At 39.6% G+C, this 18,763-nt stretch overlaps 1 protein-coding gene across 2 annotated transcripts in view; it reads left to right on the plus strand.

Moving 5' to 3' along the window:
* The first annotated feature begins 335 nt into the window (after window positions 1-335).
* Window positions 336-18,763, plus strand: part of SENP7 (SUMO1/sentrin specific peptidase 7) — a 161,647-nt gene continuing 143,219 nt past the window's right edge. For both annotated transcript variants that reach the window (XM_008566709.1, XM_008566710.1), the window contains exons 1-2: window positions 336-447; window positions 13,008-13,060. In XM_008566709.1, coding sequence (XP_008564931.1) covers window positions 408-447; window positions 13,008-13,060 — 93 coding nt within the window. In that variant the 5' untranslated portion in view covers window positions 336-407. The remainder of the gene's footprint in view (window positions 448-13,007; window positions 13,061-18,763) is intronic.

Raw genomic sequence — 18,763 nt, forward strand, 5'->3', positions numbered from 1 at the left:
TCTCCTATTTCTGGGGGCTCCTCACGGGATCCAATAAACTGGAAGAATTCCTAATGTTTTCTCCTTTTAATTTTTGTCAACCTAGTCTTCAGTCAACAAAGCCTTTGAAGATCCAGGGCTAAAACAGCGCACCTAGCCTCATTTTCCCGGAGGTGTAGATAGATGGTGAAAAAAAGCCACAAAAGCGATCCATGTGGCAGCCCGCAGAGAAAACAGGTCCCAGGAAGTGATTTCCGGGTGGAGGTGGGAGGGGCGGCTGGTTTCCGGTTGGAGGGCAGGGGAGGCTCTTGCGCAAGCGCAGTTCACACTTTCCTGTTTTTTTCTCTCCCCTCCCCCTCCCTCCCCAAGCCTGAGGGGTCTTGAGGTGACAGCGCCAGCATCTGCGACTCCAGAAGGAGGAGGAGAAGATGGACAAGAGGAAACTCGGGCGACGGCGATCTTCATCCGGTGAGGAAGGGTCTTTGGAAAGCTGAGCATATTGTCCCCTACCCTGGGCAAATGGGAGTAGCAGGCGGCGACTGGTGTTGCGGCCCGAAGCGCCGAGAGCGAGGGTGGGGGCGGGAGAGGAGGGGGAGCCGGGGGAGGGGGCGCACACAATGGAAGGCTCCCTGGTAGCTCCCGCCCCATCAGTCGAAGACTTAGTCTGAGCTGTCATCGAAGCCTCGGCTCCTCTTCATCTCAACACCCCTTTCATTTTTTCCCTCCTCCTGCGAACACCCTCTGCGTCTCGTCGGCCCTGGGATCGTCCCGGTTGGCTTGCCGCTCTCCTGCCACGCCTTCCTCGTGATTCCACCAATGTTCCAGTTTCATTTCCAGCTTCTCAGCGCCTGACCCACTATTCCTTTGATTCTCGACTTTGCCTCCTTTCCATCCCCCACCCCACACTCCCCGCGGCAGGTAGAAGCGGCTACATTGAAGGAAAGGCGGGGCTTGCTAATTGACATTTCTTTCCTCACATAAATGCCTCGCCGTGCCTTGTTCTGAACAGGCCCGCTTGATAGCGTTTTGCATCTTCCAAGAGTGAATCGAAAGCCGAACAAAGGATTCGAAGCCGTGCTTTCGTTGTGTTTTTATTCTCAGCATATTTTTTTTGAAATTGCTGTAAGGTTTAAATGACTATCTTCAGTTTTGTGTACGATCTCTTAGAAACACAAAACTGGGGTTATAAGACGTCCAGTAGAGCTCCCCCCGGTGAACAAGTTTTTGTCAAACATTTCATCCAGTAAGGGTACCTCAGGTCTTTGTGTTAAGTTCTGTAGTCATAGGAGAAGAGGAGAGGACGAGGAGTGTAATAAGCTTACTGTCCAGTACACAAACTAGCACCTGATGAATCAATTATTTCAATTTATTTTTTCATTTCTTATTGTACCGTTTATGTTTGCAGAGACATTGTTAACACTTCCCCCTTTATTTAGGAGTGTTCCGTGGCAGTGCATCTCAAACTTTTTTCGGCCTTCACTGCAAAGGAGAGTGAACACAGATCTCTGGGGACGTTGCCTGAAGCAGTTGAAAACCTGAAATCCCTTTTCATATGTAGCCAGTGTTATCAATATTTTTGTGTATTCTAGACATTAGATTTACCTCGCTTTTGAAGTATATGTATATATGATATAATTATATCTGACTACACTTAAATTTATTAGAGTTAATTTGATGCAAGTAGTTGTGGGAAGTGAATTTTGAGAATAAAGCTGTTAATTCTTAAAAGACTTTGATATTTATGTTATATCTCAGGAGAGGTTTTTTTTTTTTTTTTTTTTTTCCCTGATGATTTTTCTCTTTTGGAGCTGTCCTTTCTGAAAACTAATTTCTAATAAAAACCATTCCCAAATCTAATGTTATCTAGCTGTTCTCCAGTATGCCTCTAGTTTTAAGATATGAACATTAATTTTTAGAATGCTGCTTCTTTTCTTAATAGTGTATATTTAATTTTCCCATATGAATTTTCAGAAATAAAACATGATCAGTTGGTTGAAAGAGATTCCGTGGATTCTGTTTAACCGTTATATGCATGCAGTTGCCGTTTCATCAGGAGTCGTTGCTATCTGGAACCCAAGTGAAGTGACATTTATAGTCATCAAAATTTTATGAGTACACAAAGAGAGGAATTTTTTTTTTTTAAAGGATCCGAACCGTGGCCTTGGTGTTATCAGCACCGCACTCTCCCGAGTGAGCCATGGGCCGGCCCAAAAAAGAGGAATTTGATGACAGAAAGTTGGAAGTTTTGTCTGTGAGAACGCACTAGGCTTCCCTAAACTTTCTCCTAAGCAAGGAAGAACTACAAATGAACACTGAGAACTCTTTCAGTTGCAAGTAGCAGAAACCCAATTCCCCCTGTTTTAAGCTGAACACAAAACAGATATTTGTAACTCGCATAACTGTAGCATATCAAAAGAAATAAATTAATTGGGGATAAGATAAAACAATGACTGGCACCAGAGACAGGTTCACTAACAGTTGAATGAAATAATAAAGTGCATGGGAGAAAGGGAAAATGACAATTAAAAATGACTGACTAAAGTATAACACAGATACAACACAGGTCTGTCGAGCCATAGACTGCAATTTTCAAATGAATTTTTGATTGTAGCCTGTGGCTCACTCGGTAGAGTGCGGTGCTGATAACACCAAGGCCGCGGGTTCGGATCCTATATAGGGATGGCCGGTTTGCTCAATGGCTGAGTGTGGTGCTGACAACACCAAGCCAAGGGTTGAGATCCCCTTACCGGTCATCTTTAAAAAAAAAAAAAAAAAAAAATCTAAAAAAAAAAAAAAGAATTTTTGAATTAAAACAGGAAAGTTAAGTAAATTTCAGGTTTTCAACTGGTTGCTTCAGGCAACATCCTTGGAGATCTGCATTACTCTCATTTGCAGTTAAGAATGCATGTTTTTTTGAGTATTTAGGTGATAGGCACTGTGCTAAGAATTTTACATACTTAAATTCTTTCACAAGTCTTATAAAGTGGTTATTCTGATTTACACCTGAAGAAGATGGGATTTAGGGAGGATAAGCAACTGTTAACAATAGCTAGTAAGAAACAGGATTCAAAATCTGGTCTTTAATTATAAAATCTATAGTTTTAACCTCATTTACTGCCACAGGATGTTGATGAGCCTTACTTGGGGGGGCGGGGGAGGAGGCGGGGAAGGTTCCATGAACAAATAAGTGTGATAAATGTAGTTAGAAAGTTTTCTTTACTGCAAGATTTTTCAGAGCCTTTGATTTGCAGCTGTACATTGTACCTCTTCAAGAGAGTGATTGAGCATGCAGTATTTCTCAAACTTGCTTAATTTTGAAGCTCTTCCCTCCTTCCACAGTTTCATCTTGAGGGACTAGTGTCCCATGAAAATATATCTTTCTCACATCTTTCAGTAGCTCCAGGTGGTGTCTGCTTTGCATTGGAAGTGTAATGAACCATAATTGAGGTTCAAAATGAGAATCTACAATTGATCATGATAAAGCTGCATTATTTGCAGAGGTGTTAGCTGAAGCCATTGGAATGAATGGAATTGCCCACAAAAATAGAATTGAGAAAAGTCTTGAATTACATACAATTAATTTTGAAGTAGAGTGAGACATTGGTGAGCAGTTAGATAGTCAGATTGGGAATGTGATATAGGTTTGGGAAGAAAGGGAGGAAAGTGAAAAACAATGTTAGTGTTCCAGAGAGTTAAAGTAGTATGAAGGTATTAGATTTGGCAATTAGGAGGTCACTTTTATCAGTGGTAAAAATGGTTTAGAGGGTTGGCCTGTGGCTCACTTGGGAGAGTGTGGTGCTGATAACACCAAGGCTACGGGTTCGGATCCCTATATAGGGATGGCCAGTTAGCTCACTTGGGAGAGTGTGGTGCTGATAACACCAAGGCTACGGGTTCGGATCCCTATATAGGGATGGCCAGTTAGCTCACTTGGGAGAGTGTGGTGCGGACAACACCAAATCAAGAGTAAAGATCCCCTTACTGGTCATCTTTAAAAAAAAAAAAAAAAGTGGTTTAGGGCTGGCTTAGTTGGCTAGAGCACGGTGCCTATTACACCAAGGTCTACCAATAGCTTCCCCCCCCCAAAAAAAAATGGTTTTACTGGAGCCATAGACAAAAGTGAGATTTCAAGAGTCTAGAGGAATGAGTGGTGGTGAGGAAACAGGGGCAACAAAAGTAAGCTGAGAAAATAAGACAGGAAGGAAAGATTTCTGGAACAAGTTTGAGTAGGAAACTAGGTAGGAAGAATTAAAAAATATATATATATGACAGACTTAAATCAGGTTGGGAGGGAGTGGGAAAGTGGTCACTGGAGAGGGAAAGATTGAAGATATATCAGTTAGGACATAATTGAAGGGGTGAGTTCTCAGAACAACTGGGAAGTATGAAATCAAAGAACAGTTTGGGGCTGGCCAGTTAGCTTGGTTGGTTAAAGCATGATGCTGATAATACCAAGGTCCAGAGTTTGATCCCTATACTAGTCAGCCACAAAAACAAATACCCCATCCCCCCCCCCCAAAAAAAAACACCCACAAAGAACAGTTTGGTGAGATATGGGGAAAGGAGGGAAGATGGATAATGATATAGATACCTTTTGAGAAGTTAAGGATATTGCAATCATGGTCTAAGTGAAATAAGAGGCAAGATAATCTTTTTGAGAAAGAATGACTTTTGAATGGTATTGGGAGCTCAAAATAGAGTAGGTCAATTAGAGAGGAATAAAATAACTATTAAGTAAGTTTTTTGTGTTTGGCTTTTTTTTGGTAGCTGGCTGGTAAGGGGATCCAAACCCCTTGACCTTGGTATTATTAGTACCATGCTCTAACCAAGTGAGCTAACTGGCCAGCACTATTAAGTAATTTTGAAGTTTTAGTTAAAACAAGCATTGAGATTGTAGTACTTGGAATTGCTACAACTATGTGTCTGTCTTCAGTAGTGCTAAGTAATACAGGAGCAAGAGTTTGGGAAAAAAAATGAACTTAGTTTTACTTAGGGTTAAAGGGTTGACAAGATGTGAGGGCAAAGAATGGGTTCAATTGAAGTGACAAAGTTGAGAGGCAAAGGACAGTATGTTGTAGAATGAGAGTTTTGCATGTGAGAACTTGAGAGAATAGTTTTCTTTAAATCCATTCACGAATATATATTGCTGAAATGGGGATGTATTGAACTTTGTTGGAGTAAATTAAGATGAGTTTATCGTTTTGAGTGAGTTGATTAACGGAATTTTTATTGCTTCTGAGTGATGGTTGATTTTAATGATAGAGAAGAAAAGTATGAACCAAGTATCAGAGTAGTTTGGTAATGTCGGAGAGGATCTTGGATCAGTAGATGGCAATCGCAAATATGGGTGAGGGATATGTCCAATTTATGGGAATTTTAAAGGAGAAATTATTATAATAAAGTTAGAATATTAATTGGAAGTGGTGGTGGTAGGGGGAGGAGATTGTTAATCTTTACTCTTGGTTTTATAAGTGGTAGAGTTGTAGTGGATGAACTATGTCCCCCCAAAACTCATTGAAGCTTGAATTATGTCCCCCAAGTTTTATGTATTAGAAACTTAGCCCCCACTGTGATGGTTAAGAGGGTGGGAAATCCTATTATGGTAATTGTAAGGTGGGGCCTTGAAGAGGAGATTGGATTGTAGGACCATGCAGTAGTGAATGGATTAAAAGTGGTGGTCAGGGGAATGGTTCTGAGGGCTTTAAGAGAAGAGAGTCTGTCTTGCTTTCTCTCCGCTTCCACCATCTTGCAATGTGAGACCCCAGGGTCACTGTTGCCAGATGGACTTTGGACTTCCTAGCCTCAGAAACTGTAAGCAATAAGTTTTGTTTTCTTCATGAATTACCCAGTTTGAAGTATTTTGTTATAAGCAACCTAAGTGGACTAATACAAGAGTCTTAAAAAATTGTAGTCGATAAAAAACTAGTTAACATCAAGTGGAGGAAATGTTCAAGGAAAATATTCTAGATGTTAAGGAAATTATATTGACTTTGGAAAAAAATGTAGTGGGCTAGGGAATAGATGGAGAAAAATGTGGATGAGAAGGTAGAATTGAATTATATAAGAGATGAGAGAATAGCAAGGTAATAGGCTGTAGGGTTTGGTATTTAGGGTGATAAATATGATTCCCAGGCCAGTGGATGGCAGAGGATTGAAAAGTAGATTAGTGGGATGGTAAAACAGGGACTGGATTATAGATAAGATTGAGTAGCTCCAAAGATCCAGACTGGAACTTTATTATAATGGTAGTGTCTTTAATCTGCCTCCTACATGGATAATTCTTTTTTTTTCTTTTTCTAAAGATGAACAGTAAGAGGATCTTAACCCTTCACTTGGTGTTGTCAGCACCACATTCAACCAGTGAGCTAACTGGCCATCCCTATAAAGGATCCGAACCCGTGGCCTTGGTGTTATCAGCACTGCACTCTCCCAAGTGAGCCACGGGCTGGTCCTAGATGGATAATTCTAATCTGGGTTTTCTATAATTTGAGAGTCTGATGGATGTGGACTGCTTCATCTTAGTTTCTATGTGCTTGTATTGATAACTCACCCCTGGGTTGTACCTGGCACTGAAATGCCCTTCCACCCATTAATGCCTATCTAAAACTTACTCATTCTTCAAAGCCCAGTTCAATTGTGCCTTTCCAAGAACCATCTCCTAATTAACTCAAACTTAAAAAAAAAGAAAAAAAAAAAAGCCCAAAAAACAAAAAACCACAACAAAAAAACTTATTTCTGATCGTCCGTGGTTCTTTGTTTCTCTTATAGGATGTTTATCAGATTCTGTCATGTATTCTGACTTGCTGAGTTGTTGATCTCTTCTGCTATACTATTAACTCTTTGGCAGGGACTATCTTATTCATCTTATATGCCCATAGCATCCAGCATGCCTAGAGTGTACTGGTTAAGAGTAACACCTCGAGAATCAGACCAGTGATAGATCACCATGGTGACCTTGGCAAGTTATTTGGATTCTTAAACATAAATTTCTTAATCTGTAAAATAGAGGTAATACCATTACTGATTTCATGAGGCTTTTGTAAGGCTTAAATAAAATAATTTGTGTAAGGCACTTGGGATAGTGCCTGGCAATGGTAATTACTATTATCTCAAATAAACGTTTATGGAATAAAGTAAATGAATGATTATAATTCCTAAAGCTACTTGGGAAAAGAGTTGCTTTTAATTTTTTGACTCGGATTTAGGATGAGAATTATTAGGGGGACTTTCCCGTATGCTAATAATAATATGAAGGTACTTCAAAAAGTTCATGGAAAGATTTGCTTTACCTTTTAATTCTATTTTTCCATGAACTTTTTGAAGTGCCCTTGTATATTGTGGTCTTTTTGAGAAAGATATTTTAATATAAAATCTTGTAATAATAGTTGCCATTTATTTTGTACCAACTATATGCTGGACATAATGCTACATACTTAATACAGACTATCTCACTTTAATCTTAACAATTGAAAAGGTGAGATGAATATTCTTCCCCATTCTTCAGATGAGAAGTCCCAACTAGTAAGCCAAGATAGAAATTTAAGTTTCCTGGATTTAAAATCTGCAAGCTTGAGCACTATGCTATACTTGTACCAGACAGTCTCAAGTAGAGGCACAGCATATGCTTGTTAAAGCACACCAAAACTAACTTGGGATAAGATAGAGCAACTCAATTATAAAAACCCCTAAAATTTCGGATAGTCACAATAATATTAAAGGAAATAGGGGAACATGCTGCAAAACAGGATAGAAGCACTTTTAACTCAATGAGACAGTTTGGAAACATTAATCTGTAAAATTTAATTTAAGCAACTGATATTCCTTTGTAAAAAATATGTACTTTTTAAAATTTAAAATGGAGCATAAAGTGCATTTCTACAAGGTAAAGACTTTCTTACCATATATTTAAAAAATTATTTTTGGGGGCCGGCCTGTGGCTCACTCGGGAGAGTGCGGTGCTGATAACACCAAGGCCACGGGTTCGGATCCCATATAGGGATGACCGGTTTGCTCACTGGTTGAATGTGGTGCTGACAACACCAAGTCGAGGGTTAAGATCCCCTTACTGGTCATCTTTAAAAAAAAAAAAAAAATTATTTTTGGTAGTTTACCTAAGGAATGCTACTTTACTGAAATTATTTGAAATTTTCAAAAGCTTAAATATAGATTTGAGTATAGAGGTTAAAATAATTGTTTACATCCTTGTTTGTTCATGAAATATGCATATAGTGAAACTAATGATATGTATTATTAACTTAACTCAGAAGAAATTATTTCAGCTATATAGATTTCTGGATAAACTATAGTCCATTAGTTATATTTGTTATTTTTTTTTTTATTGAATCATAAATGATTATATTTTTTTGGTTCAATGTCGACATGTTGATCAAATCAATGTTATTAGCACATATGTTGTTGTTATTATTATTATTATTATTATTTTAAAAGATGACTGGTAAGGGAATCTTAACCCTTGACTTTGTGTTGTCAGCACCACACTCTCCCAAGTGAGCCACGGGCTGGCCTGAGCACATATGTTATTATTAATCATACTTATTATTTACACCCCTTATCCAATCTCTCCCCATCCCCCTGTCCCTTCCACCTCCCACCTCTGATAACTCTAGATTTCTTCTCTCCTTCTGAAAGAGTAATGGCAAGCCCGTGGCGCACTCGAGAGAGTGCGGCGCTGGGAGTGCAGCGTCGCTCCCGCCGCAGGTTCGGATCCTATATAGGGATGATGGTGCGCTCACAGCGCTCGCTGGCTGAGCGCAGTGCGGCCGGTCTCAAAAAGGACAAAAAAAAAAAAAAAATGAAAGAGTAATGGTTATTCTGTTCATTTGTTGCCTAGATGATCTGTCTAGTGCTGAGAGAGAGGTGTTCAGGTCCCCTGTTATTATCGTAGAGTAGATGCTTCTTCTATCACTCTGGAATGGGCTTTGTGGAGAGAGACATCCTCTTCTTTTCTTTGGTCTCCATTGTTGACTCTCTTTGTGTCAACGCACTTGAGTGGCTGGTGGACCATCTGCATGGTGGTTGTGGCATCTAGCCACTTTTGCAGCAGCTGTGGCTATTGTAGTGGCTGTGGTGGGTCACCACGTGGAAGGGGTGTTTTTGGCGTGCTCCTTCCCTGGTTGTGGGAGGAGGAGTCGGTCCCTGGCTCCATATCTCAGCACCCTGGGGGGGGTCCTGTGGCAGCAGCAACATGCCTGGTTGTGGGAGGAGGGGTTGGTTCCCAGCTCCATTTGTTTTTACATTGTAAGATGTTGTTATAGAGCAGTTGGGTGGGACGGGGAGAAGGGAAGAGGGAAGGAAATGTGGTGGGAGGAGGAGGAAGGAGGGGGTGCATGGTTGAGGCCCATGTCACCCCCCTCATTCCTGCAGGGGTGACCAGGGGGCTTCCAGCAGTGGTTCGGTGGTCATTACTGGGCTGGTCATGGATGTTGGGGGTGTGTGGTCAAAGCCCTCAGCTTGGGAGCCTGGGGTGTTTCCTGTGGCGGCTCGGTGTTTGTTGCTAGGCTGGGTGCAGATGTTGGTGGAGCGTGGCCAAGGCCCTTGGCCCCCTACCATTCTGGTTTGGGGCTTGGGGTGCTTCCTTTTGTGGCTTGGTGGTTGTCACTGGGCTGGATGTGGGTGTTGGGGGGCATGGCTGAGGCCCCTGCCCTCCCCCTCCCTGGCTTGGGGGCCCAGGGGACTTCTGGTCCTTCTAGGTTTTATAGGTGTTCTTTGGTGAAGTGAGACCTTTACTAGTTAATATCAAACTTTGTCTCTGGTCTGTGGGTATTTTGTTTTTTTTTTCAGTTCTGTGTTGGATTAGTCACTGTTTCCACTACTTAAACTCTGCACTGGAACTAATTAGTTGTCCTTTGCTTACTTCTAAAATGGGGGAACTTCCTATGGGGACCAGTACTTGAGCTCTGTGGTTGAGCTAAATTGCTGCTTTGCTGCTGATTACTTGGGGAAGGCTTTTTGTGCAGCTCAGGTTTTAATGGTTGACTTTGTAGGTACTTCTGACTCTTGAGAGATCCGGTACACCTGAGTTGTGTGGAAACTATGATCTGGACCTGAGTCTTTTCAGCAAACTGCGCCCCCTGCAGTTCTATATTCCTGACCAGTCTACACAATGTGGGCCTGTGTTGATTGGAGGGCAGATCAGCTTTCCTTGATGTACCCCAATATTCCCTGGTGGCCTGTCTCCCCCACCCTGCACACCAAACATTTCCCAGGGGGTGGGCCATATGCTGATCCCTTGCCTCTGAGTGATTCCTTTTTCTGTTGTGGCTCCTCAGTCCTATGTGGGTCCGTGGGAACCCTGTTAGTGGTCTTGCTGGCCTGAGGGTCACCAAGGCCCTCTTTTTCCCTGCCACCTCCAAGCAACTTCATCTGAAGGGCACAGCTGTGGCTTTTGCCACCTCTTGCTCTGTGCACTCACCAGCTCCAGCCTTGAAGTGGCCAGGATTCAAAATGGTAGGAGTGGTCCTTTCTTTCTCTTTTCGTTGCCTCTCCTACCCATGCACTCCCTAGATCTCTCCTCTTCCGCTGAGCTCTAGTGGCCCCAGCTTGGCTGTCATTGCTTTTTAATAGTTGTAAATTGGTTGATTTGTGGGAGAGAGTGATGCTGGGGACCCATTTATTCCACCATCTTGACCAGAAGCCTGTTATTTCTTTTTCTTTTCTTTTTTTTAAAAGATGACCGGTAAGGGGATCTCAACCCTTGGCTTGGTGTTGTCAGCACCACGCTCAGCCAGTGAGCCAACTAGCCAACCCTATATAGGATCCGAACCCGTGGCCTTGGTGTTATCAGCACCACATTCTCCCGAGTGAGCCACAGGCCAGCCCTAGAAGCCTGTTATTTCTAAAGTTATTTTATTTTCAAGTTTATTACATATAGTATAGTTCACATATCTTTAGTGTATATATCGTTAGTGTATTCAGAACTTTTGCCCATTTTGAAAATTGGGTGGCCTTGCCTTTGCTTTGTAGGAGTTCTTTATATTTTCTGGTTATAAATCTTTTTACAAATATTTATGTTGTAAATAATCTTCTTCCAGTCTGTGGCTTGCCTTTTTCCTCTCTTGATGATGAGCTTTGATGAATAGAAGTTTTTCTTTTTTTTTTTTAAATCCTATGTAGGGATCTCAACCCTTGGCTTGGTGTTGTCAGCACCACGCTCAGCCAGTGAGCAAACCGGCCATTCCTATATAGGATCCGAACCCGTGGCCTTGGTGTTATCAGCACTGCACTCTACTGAGTGAGCCACGGGCTGGCCTAGAAGTTTTTAATTTTAATGAAGTCCGTTGTCTTAGTCCACTTTCTGTTGCTATAGCAGAATACCATACAATGGATAATTTAAAAAGAAAAGAAGTTTTTTTATCTCATGGTTCTAGAGGCTGAGAAGTCCAAGAGCATGGTGCTGGCATCTGGTGAAGGCCTTCTTGCTGTGTTATAACATGGCAGAGTGCATCACATGGCAAGAGGGCATGACAAGAGGGAGTGGCTTTCAAAACAAAGCCACTCCCGTGATAATGAACCCACTCCTGTGATAGGTACATGAATCCATTAATCCATTCGTGAGGGCAGAGGGATTACTTTCCAATGCATAAACTTTTGGGGGACACATTTTAACCATAGCATACTGTTTATTAATCTTTTCATTTACAGTGTCCTGTTTGAGAAATCTTTGCCTATTTTAAAGTCATGAAGATATTCTTACTTGTTATTGTAGAAACTTTGTTTTATGTTTGACACTTAAATCTGTGATCCATTTCAAATTAATCTTTGTGTGTGGTGAGGTAAGGGTCAAGCATTTATTTTTATTCTCCATTTGTTTATCAAATTGCTTCAGCATCATTAATTGAAAAAATCATCTCTTTTCCACTGAATTACAGTGATGTGTTTGTCATAAATAGGTGACCACATATATATAGATCCCTAACATGTATTCTTATTATGAAATCTGTGAGATATTCCAATAGATTATAAATTCCAGGAAATATTGGACTGTGTCTTATTTGCTTACTACTGTATATTCACTGCCTGGCACAGTGCCAGGCACATGATAGACATTTAATAAATATTTGCTGACTGAATGAAATAATTCACAAAAGAAGAATCGAAAGGAAGTCTGGAAAATGTTTGTGAGTAGAGTTAAGCTGTTCTCAGTTGCACAGCATGCTTAGATAAGTAATAGAAGTGAGTGTTATTGTAGAATACAGAGGCTTCTAGACTTATAATGAGGTTATGACCCAATAAGCCCTTCATAAGTCAAAAATTTTGTAAGTCAAAAATGCATTTAAAGGGCCGGCCCGTGGCTTATTTGGGAGAGGGTGGCGTTGATAACACCAAGGCCATGGGTTCGGATCCCTATATATGGATGGCCGGTTAGCTCACTTGGGAGAGCGTGGTGCTGACAACACCAAGTCAAGGGTTAAGATCCCCTGAGAGCGTGGTGCTGACAACACCAAGTCAAGGGTTAAGATCCCCTGAGAGCGTGGTGCTGACAACACCAAGTCAAGGGTTAAGATCCCCTTCTGGTCATCTTGTTAAAAAAAAATGCATTTAATATCCTGATAAATCCATTGAAAAATAAAAAAATCCTAATTGAACCATTGTAAATTGGTGACTGTCTGTATTTCCAACTTCTAGATTTCACCTGCCCGCCTCCTACCCCCCCCATCATAAGAATTTGTCCCATCAGATGATTCTACCACTGGCTATGAGGTCTTTTGTCAGGGAGTTTCTGTTTAGTTCTTACAGCCAAGTTTCCCTCTTTTTTTCTATTGACATCATACATATATTGTTTCCTGGAGACATTTTGTGAGAATCTGCCACTCTTCTGACACATATCATGATTTTTTGACCTTTATATTTAGCACTTTAGTTTCTGTAAAATGGATCAGTATAAATTCTAAGTTTAAGCAGAAGTTATTTTAAAACAAGAGATGGATATGAAAGGATCTATTTTATTAAATTATTTATCTCACTTAGATGTTAAATGATAATTTTTACGATGTCTTTGGTTTTTTTAGAAATTGTCACAGAAGGAAAAAGGAAAAAGTCTTCGTCTTCTGATTTACATGAGGTATGCGTCAGTCTTGCTTTTAACCTATTCATTATCTTTGGAGTTACTGATATTGGAAGTACTTTGCTATTTGTCTTTTTGACAGCATTTTAAAGAAAATACTGTAAAACTTTAATCAGTGTTTTGGGGAGAATGACATATTCTGATTAACTGAATATTAATCAGGAAACCCTTTCTGGGACCAGCCTTGTTTTAAATCATTGTAAGATGACTGGTATACTTTCCAGACCTCATTTTAGATTTTATATAAAATATAGCTCAGTGTTTCTTTGATGACTGAATATATTACAGTGCCTCACGTTTGTTCATTAATAATACTATGGATGTAGAAGAGTTGTACTCAAAGCATGTGAGTACAATTACTCACATTACTATTTAGAATATGTCCTTTTAAACTTTTTTTTTTCATTTATTTATTTATTCTGTATAAGCTAAGAGTAGCAGAACAAGTAAAATGAAGTTTGTACCTATGTAGGAAGTGTTTTAAAAAATTCATCCTTTTTAGAAAGATAATCTTTTTCCTGTAGAATTTGGTGTTTTAAAATGAAGTAATAACTTGATTTACATTATAATAATTTATTAGACACTTTTCTCTGGAGCATTCTAAGTTAGGCACAGAGAACTTTAATGTGGTAAATTTTTATATTATACAGTTGTAGCATTTAACGAAGAGGGAGAAGCAATCATAAAGGAAGATGATGAGAGGGAATCAAGAGTACTTTAGAAGACCACATAGAGAGCATGGCTTTATGTACTCTCTTCCTTGGCTTACTTAAGATTTGCAGGGTATGGTTTCTTCTTTTAAAATTGTAGATTTAGGGCTGGCTGATCAGCTCAGTTGGTTAGAGTGCAGCCTTATAACACTAAGGTCACAGGTTCAGATCCCCATACTAGCCAGCTGCAAAACAAACAAACAAACAAAAAAACCCCCCAAAATCTGAATTTAGCTTAACTGGGGTGAATGAGAGAGGTAAAAAAGAAAATCTTACATTGCTAGGCTAAATACCCAGTCTTAAATACAACCATATTGATTACTACTACTTTTTTGTTTAGTATCTCCAGTGATGTGAAATGCTTTGCTTTATTTTTAAAAATTATTTATTGTTATTTCTGGTGCCTGGCTGGTATGGGTATCTGAACCCTTGACCTTGGTTTTATCAACGCTGCGCTCTAACCAGCTGAGTTAACTGTTGAGCCCTGAAATGCTCCGCTGTAGGCTATCGCATCCTTCATGCAGTTAATTTGGAATGCCAGGATTAGAAATTCATAATATTGAGTTAATACATTTCTCTTTCTGATTTTTAGATGTACTGTGGTATTTTCTTAAACTTTTTCTTTTTCCCCCTAAGTAATAGACTTTATTTTTATAGGAGTTTTAGGTTTACAGAGAAATTTAGCAGAAAGTATAGATAGTTCCCATACCCCACCCCCCAGTTTCTCTTATTATTAACATATGCATTAATGTGTTCCATTTGTTAAAGTTATGAACCAGTATTGATCTACTATTGTTAACTCAGTTTTACATTAGGGTTCCTTCTTTTTGTTGTATAGTTCTTTGGGTTTTGTGAAATGCATAATGTCATATATTCCCCATTACAATATTATACAGAATAGCTACGCTGCCCTAAAAATCCTCTGTGTTCCACCTATTCATTCCTCCCTTCTTCCCTCCTCCCCTGAAACTCTGTTAACACTGATTTTTTTTTTTCATTACCTCAAACACTTACCATTTTTTTTGTGTTGGGAACATTCAGAATTCTTTCTTCTTGGGCCGGCCCATGGCTCACTTGGGAGAGTGTGGTGCTGATAACACCAAGGCCACAGGTTCTGATCCCTATATAAGGATGGCCGGTTGGCTCACTTGGAGAGTGTGGTGCTGACAGCACCAAGTCAAGGGTTAAGATCCCCTTACTGATCATCTTTAAAAAAAAAAAAAAAAAAGAATTTTCTCTTCTAGCTAATTAAAAGTATACAATAAATTGTTAATTATACTCACCCTACAGTGCTAAAGAACACTAAATATTATTCCTCCTATCTAGCTGTAATATTGTATTTGATAACTAACCTCTCACTATCTCCCCTTTGCCCTACCCTTTCCAGCCTCTGATAACCACCACCGTGATCACTTCCATGTGATCAACTTTTTTTAGCTTCCACGTATGAATTAGAGTGCATGGTATTTCTCTTTCTGTTCCTGGCTTACTTTACCTAAAATAATGTCCTCCAAGCTCACCCATGTTGCCGCGAATGACAGGATTTCTTTGTTTTTCATGGCTGAATATTATTCCATTGTGTTTATATACCACATTTTATTTGTCCACTCATCTGTTGATGGACACTTAGGCTGATTCCATCTCTTGGCTATTGTAAATAGTGCTGCAGTAAACATGGGAGTACAAATACCTCAATTTGGGTTTGTCTAACATTTCTCATGATTAGATTAAGGTTATGACTTTTGGGGAAGAATACCACAGAAGTGATGTGCCCTTCTCAGTGCATCATATCAGGGGGTACATGATGATAATGTGTCTTATTGCTGGTGATGTTAGCCTTCATTGGTTAAGATGGTGTTTGCCTGTTTACTTCATTGTAAAGCTACTTATCCCTTTATAATTAATAGGTATCTTAGGGGAGATACTTTTTTTTTTTTAAAGATGATCGGTAAGAGGATCTCAACCCTTGGCTTGGTGTTGTCAGCCAGTGAGTGAACCGGCCATCCCTATATGGGATCGTAACCTGTGGCCTTGGTGTTATCAGCACCACACTCTCCCAAGTGAGCCACGGGCCGGCCCTTGGGGGAGATACTTTGATTCTATGCAGATATATTGTTTCTTCTCAAACTTTTGCTCACTATTTTAGCATCTATCAGTGGATCTTGCCTGCAACAATTACATATGTGGTATTCTTTTGGTGATTTTGTATTTCCATCATTCCTTTTACATTTATTAATTTTAATTCTTCTGTAGGGGAAAGCTGTCTCTATTTCCCCTTTCTCTCTCTCTCTCTTTTTTTCTTTCTATCATATGGACTCATAGATATTTATTTTATTCTATGGGTTATAAGCCGTTACTACTGTTACTGTTGTTGATCACAGTATTGCAACTTTGGCAATGGGAGATCTTTCTGGTTGGCTCCTATGTCCTCTGACATGTTTCTATCTTTTTTTTTTTTTGAGCATGTGTTAGTTCATTTGTGTTGCTTATAACAGAATACATGGAACTGGATAATTTATAAAGAACATGAAATTTATTGCTTACAGTTTCTGAGGCTAAGAAGTCCAAAGTCTATCTGGTGGTGGTGACAGTGACCCAGGGGTCTCACATTGCAAGATGGTGGAAGTAGAGAGAGCAGAGAGAGAGAGCAAGACAGACTCTCCTTTTCTTTTAAAGCTCTTGGAGCCACTCCCCTGACCACCATTTTTAATCCATTCACTACTGCATGGTCCTACAATCCAGTCACCCCTTCAGGGCTCCACCTTTCAATTACCATAATAGGATTTCCCACCCTCTTAACAGTCACAGTGGGGGCTGTTTCTAATACATAAAACTTGGGGGACATAATTCAAGCTTCAGTGAATTTTGGGGGGACATAACCCAATCCACTACAGAGCACTTCCTTACTTTTTGGCATTATGAGGTAATTTCTGGCACTGCAAGATGCTTATTTTCTCTGCCCTCACCTTGGAATCAACCACTCTTCCAAAGAGCCCTGGTTCTTTTTATTGAAAAATGGTAGTTAGAAACTCGGGTCTGGCTGGTAGGTATACTTACTGCCACTTAGGTGTCATTGTGTCTAGGCACTGTCAGCTGAGACAACTAGAAAAACATATGTATACTAGCCCATACGCACACGCCAACACCTATCTATATTTATTTCTCTACTTATCTGTACAGCTATGAAAAAACCCTGAATTCATTACTGATACCTAATCCAACATCACAAGGCTTATTCATGCCTTCCCCCTTTCCTTATTTTTAACTTTTGTTCTGTCTTTCATTATCTACAATATATTTACTTATTTGTTCAGCCATAATATGAGTATACACATAAAGTTGTACTAGTGCCTTTTAAAAATGTAGGAAAAAAATTAGGATATTAAATTCTTGTTTGTAGTTTATATTATTGCTTTTTCTCTCAAAGAAGTTAGCGGAAATAAATTACTGAAAGGATGAGAGAGCTGGCTGGTTAGTTCACGCAGTTAGAGCGTGGTGCTGATACACTGAGGTCAAGGTTCAGATCCCCATACAGGTCAGCTGCTGAAAAACAAAAGCAAAAGAACCTTTGGGCTGGCTGGTTAGTTCAGTTGGTTAGAGTGTAGTGTTATAATACCAAGGTCAAGGGTTCAGATCTCCTTACTGGGCAGCTGTCCCCCCACCTACCCCAAATTTGGAAACTATCGGAGAACACAAAGATGAAAATAAAAGTCACATCTTATCTCACCACTCAGAGATACCATTTTTTATGTATGTCCTTCCATGTTTCTTTTTTCTTTTTTTAACACCATTTTATTGAGGGATGATCGACATACAAAAAACTGTATGTTTTCAATGAATACAATTTGATGTGTTTGGAGATAAGTGTACACCTGTGAAATCATCACCACAATCTGTGCTATAAACATATTCATCACCTCTAAAAGTTTCCTCTGGCCCTCTTTATTTATTATTATTATTATTATTATTATTAATTAATTTATTTATTTTCTTGTGTGTTAACACTTAACATAAGATCTATCCTCTTAGCAATTTTTTAAGTATAAAATATAGCACTGTTAATTACAGGCACTATACTTCTGGCAACCACCATTCTCCTTATAGATTTCTCATGTAAGTGGTATCATGTAGTAGGTGTTCTTCAAATGTCTGGCTTATTTCACTTAGCATATTGTCTTCCAGCTTCATCCCTGTTGTTGGAAATGGCAGGATTTCCTTCTTTTTTGTGACTCAATAGTACTTAATTGTATGTATATGCTACATTTTCTTTTTCCATTAATGGACCTGGAATTGTCTTAAAGGCTCACTCACTTGTCTTGATACTTGGGTTGGGAAGACTCAAACAACTTGGTGCATCTTTATCTCTTTTTAGCTTCTTGAGATCTTTCAAATGTAGCAGCTTTAGGGTATCCATATTTCTCATCTGTTGGTTCCGGGCTCTCAAGGCGTGTATACTGAGAGACGGGGGTGGGAGTGGGGGTCAGAGGGGTGGGCACAAGAAGGAAGGAGAATGCATGAGCACGTGCAAGCCTGGCTGAAGCTATATTGCCTTTTTTTGACCTTGGTGTTATATACCACACTCTAATCTAACCAACTGAACTAACCCGTCAGCCCTCTATTGCCTTTTATGACTAGCCTTGAAAGTCACAGTTCTGCCCACATGCAAGGGGAAGGAACATAGTCCTAATGTTGGAGGACTGTCAGTGTCACATTGTAAGAAGAGCATGTGGGGTGGGGAATATTGGTGTGGCTTTCTGAAAAATACACTATGCCATAGAATCCAATGTAGGTTAAATAACCTACTCACAAAGGATCTATGGGTGTGAACAATCTGAAGCCCTTGCCTTATGTCTTGAGAAAGCAACTGTTGTTTCCTAATTAAGAATATGAGGGAAATTATTGATTTAGAGATAATTTCTTTTGCAGATGAAGAATTACAGAGAAGTACCCTATTTTTTTTTTTTTTTTTTTTTTTTTTTTTTTTTTTTTT

This window comes from Galeopterus variegatus, unplaced genomic scaffold, assembly GCF_000696425.1.
Source record: "Galeopterus variegatus unplaced genomic scaffold, G_variegatus-3.0.2 Scaffold265, whole genome shotgun sequence".
NCBI classification, from domain to species: Eukaryota; Metazoa; Chordata; class Mammalia; order Dermoptera; family Cynocephalidae; genus Galeopterus; species Galeopterus variegatus.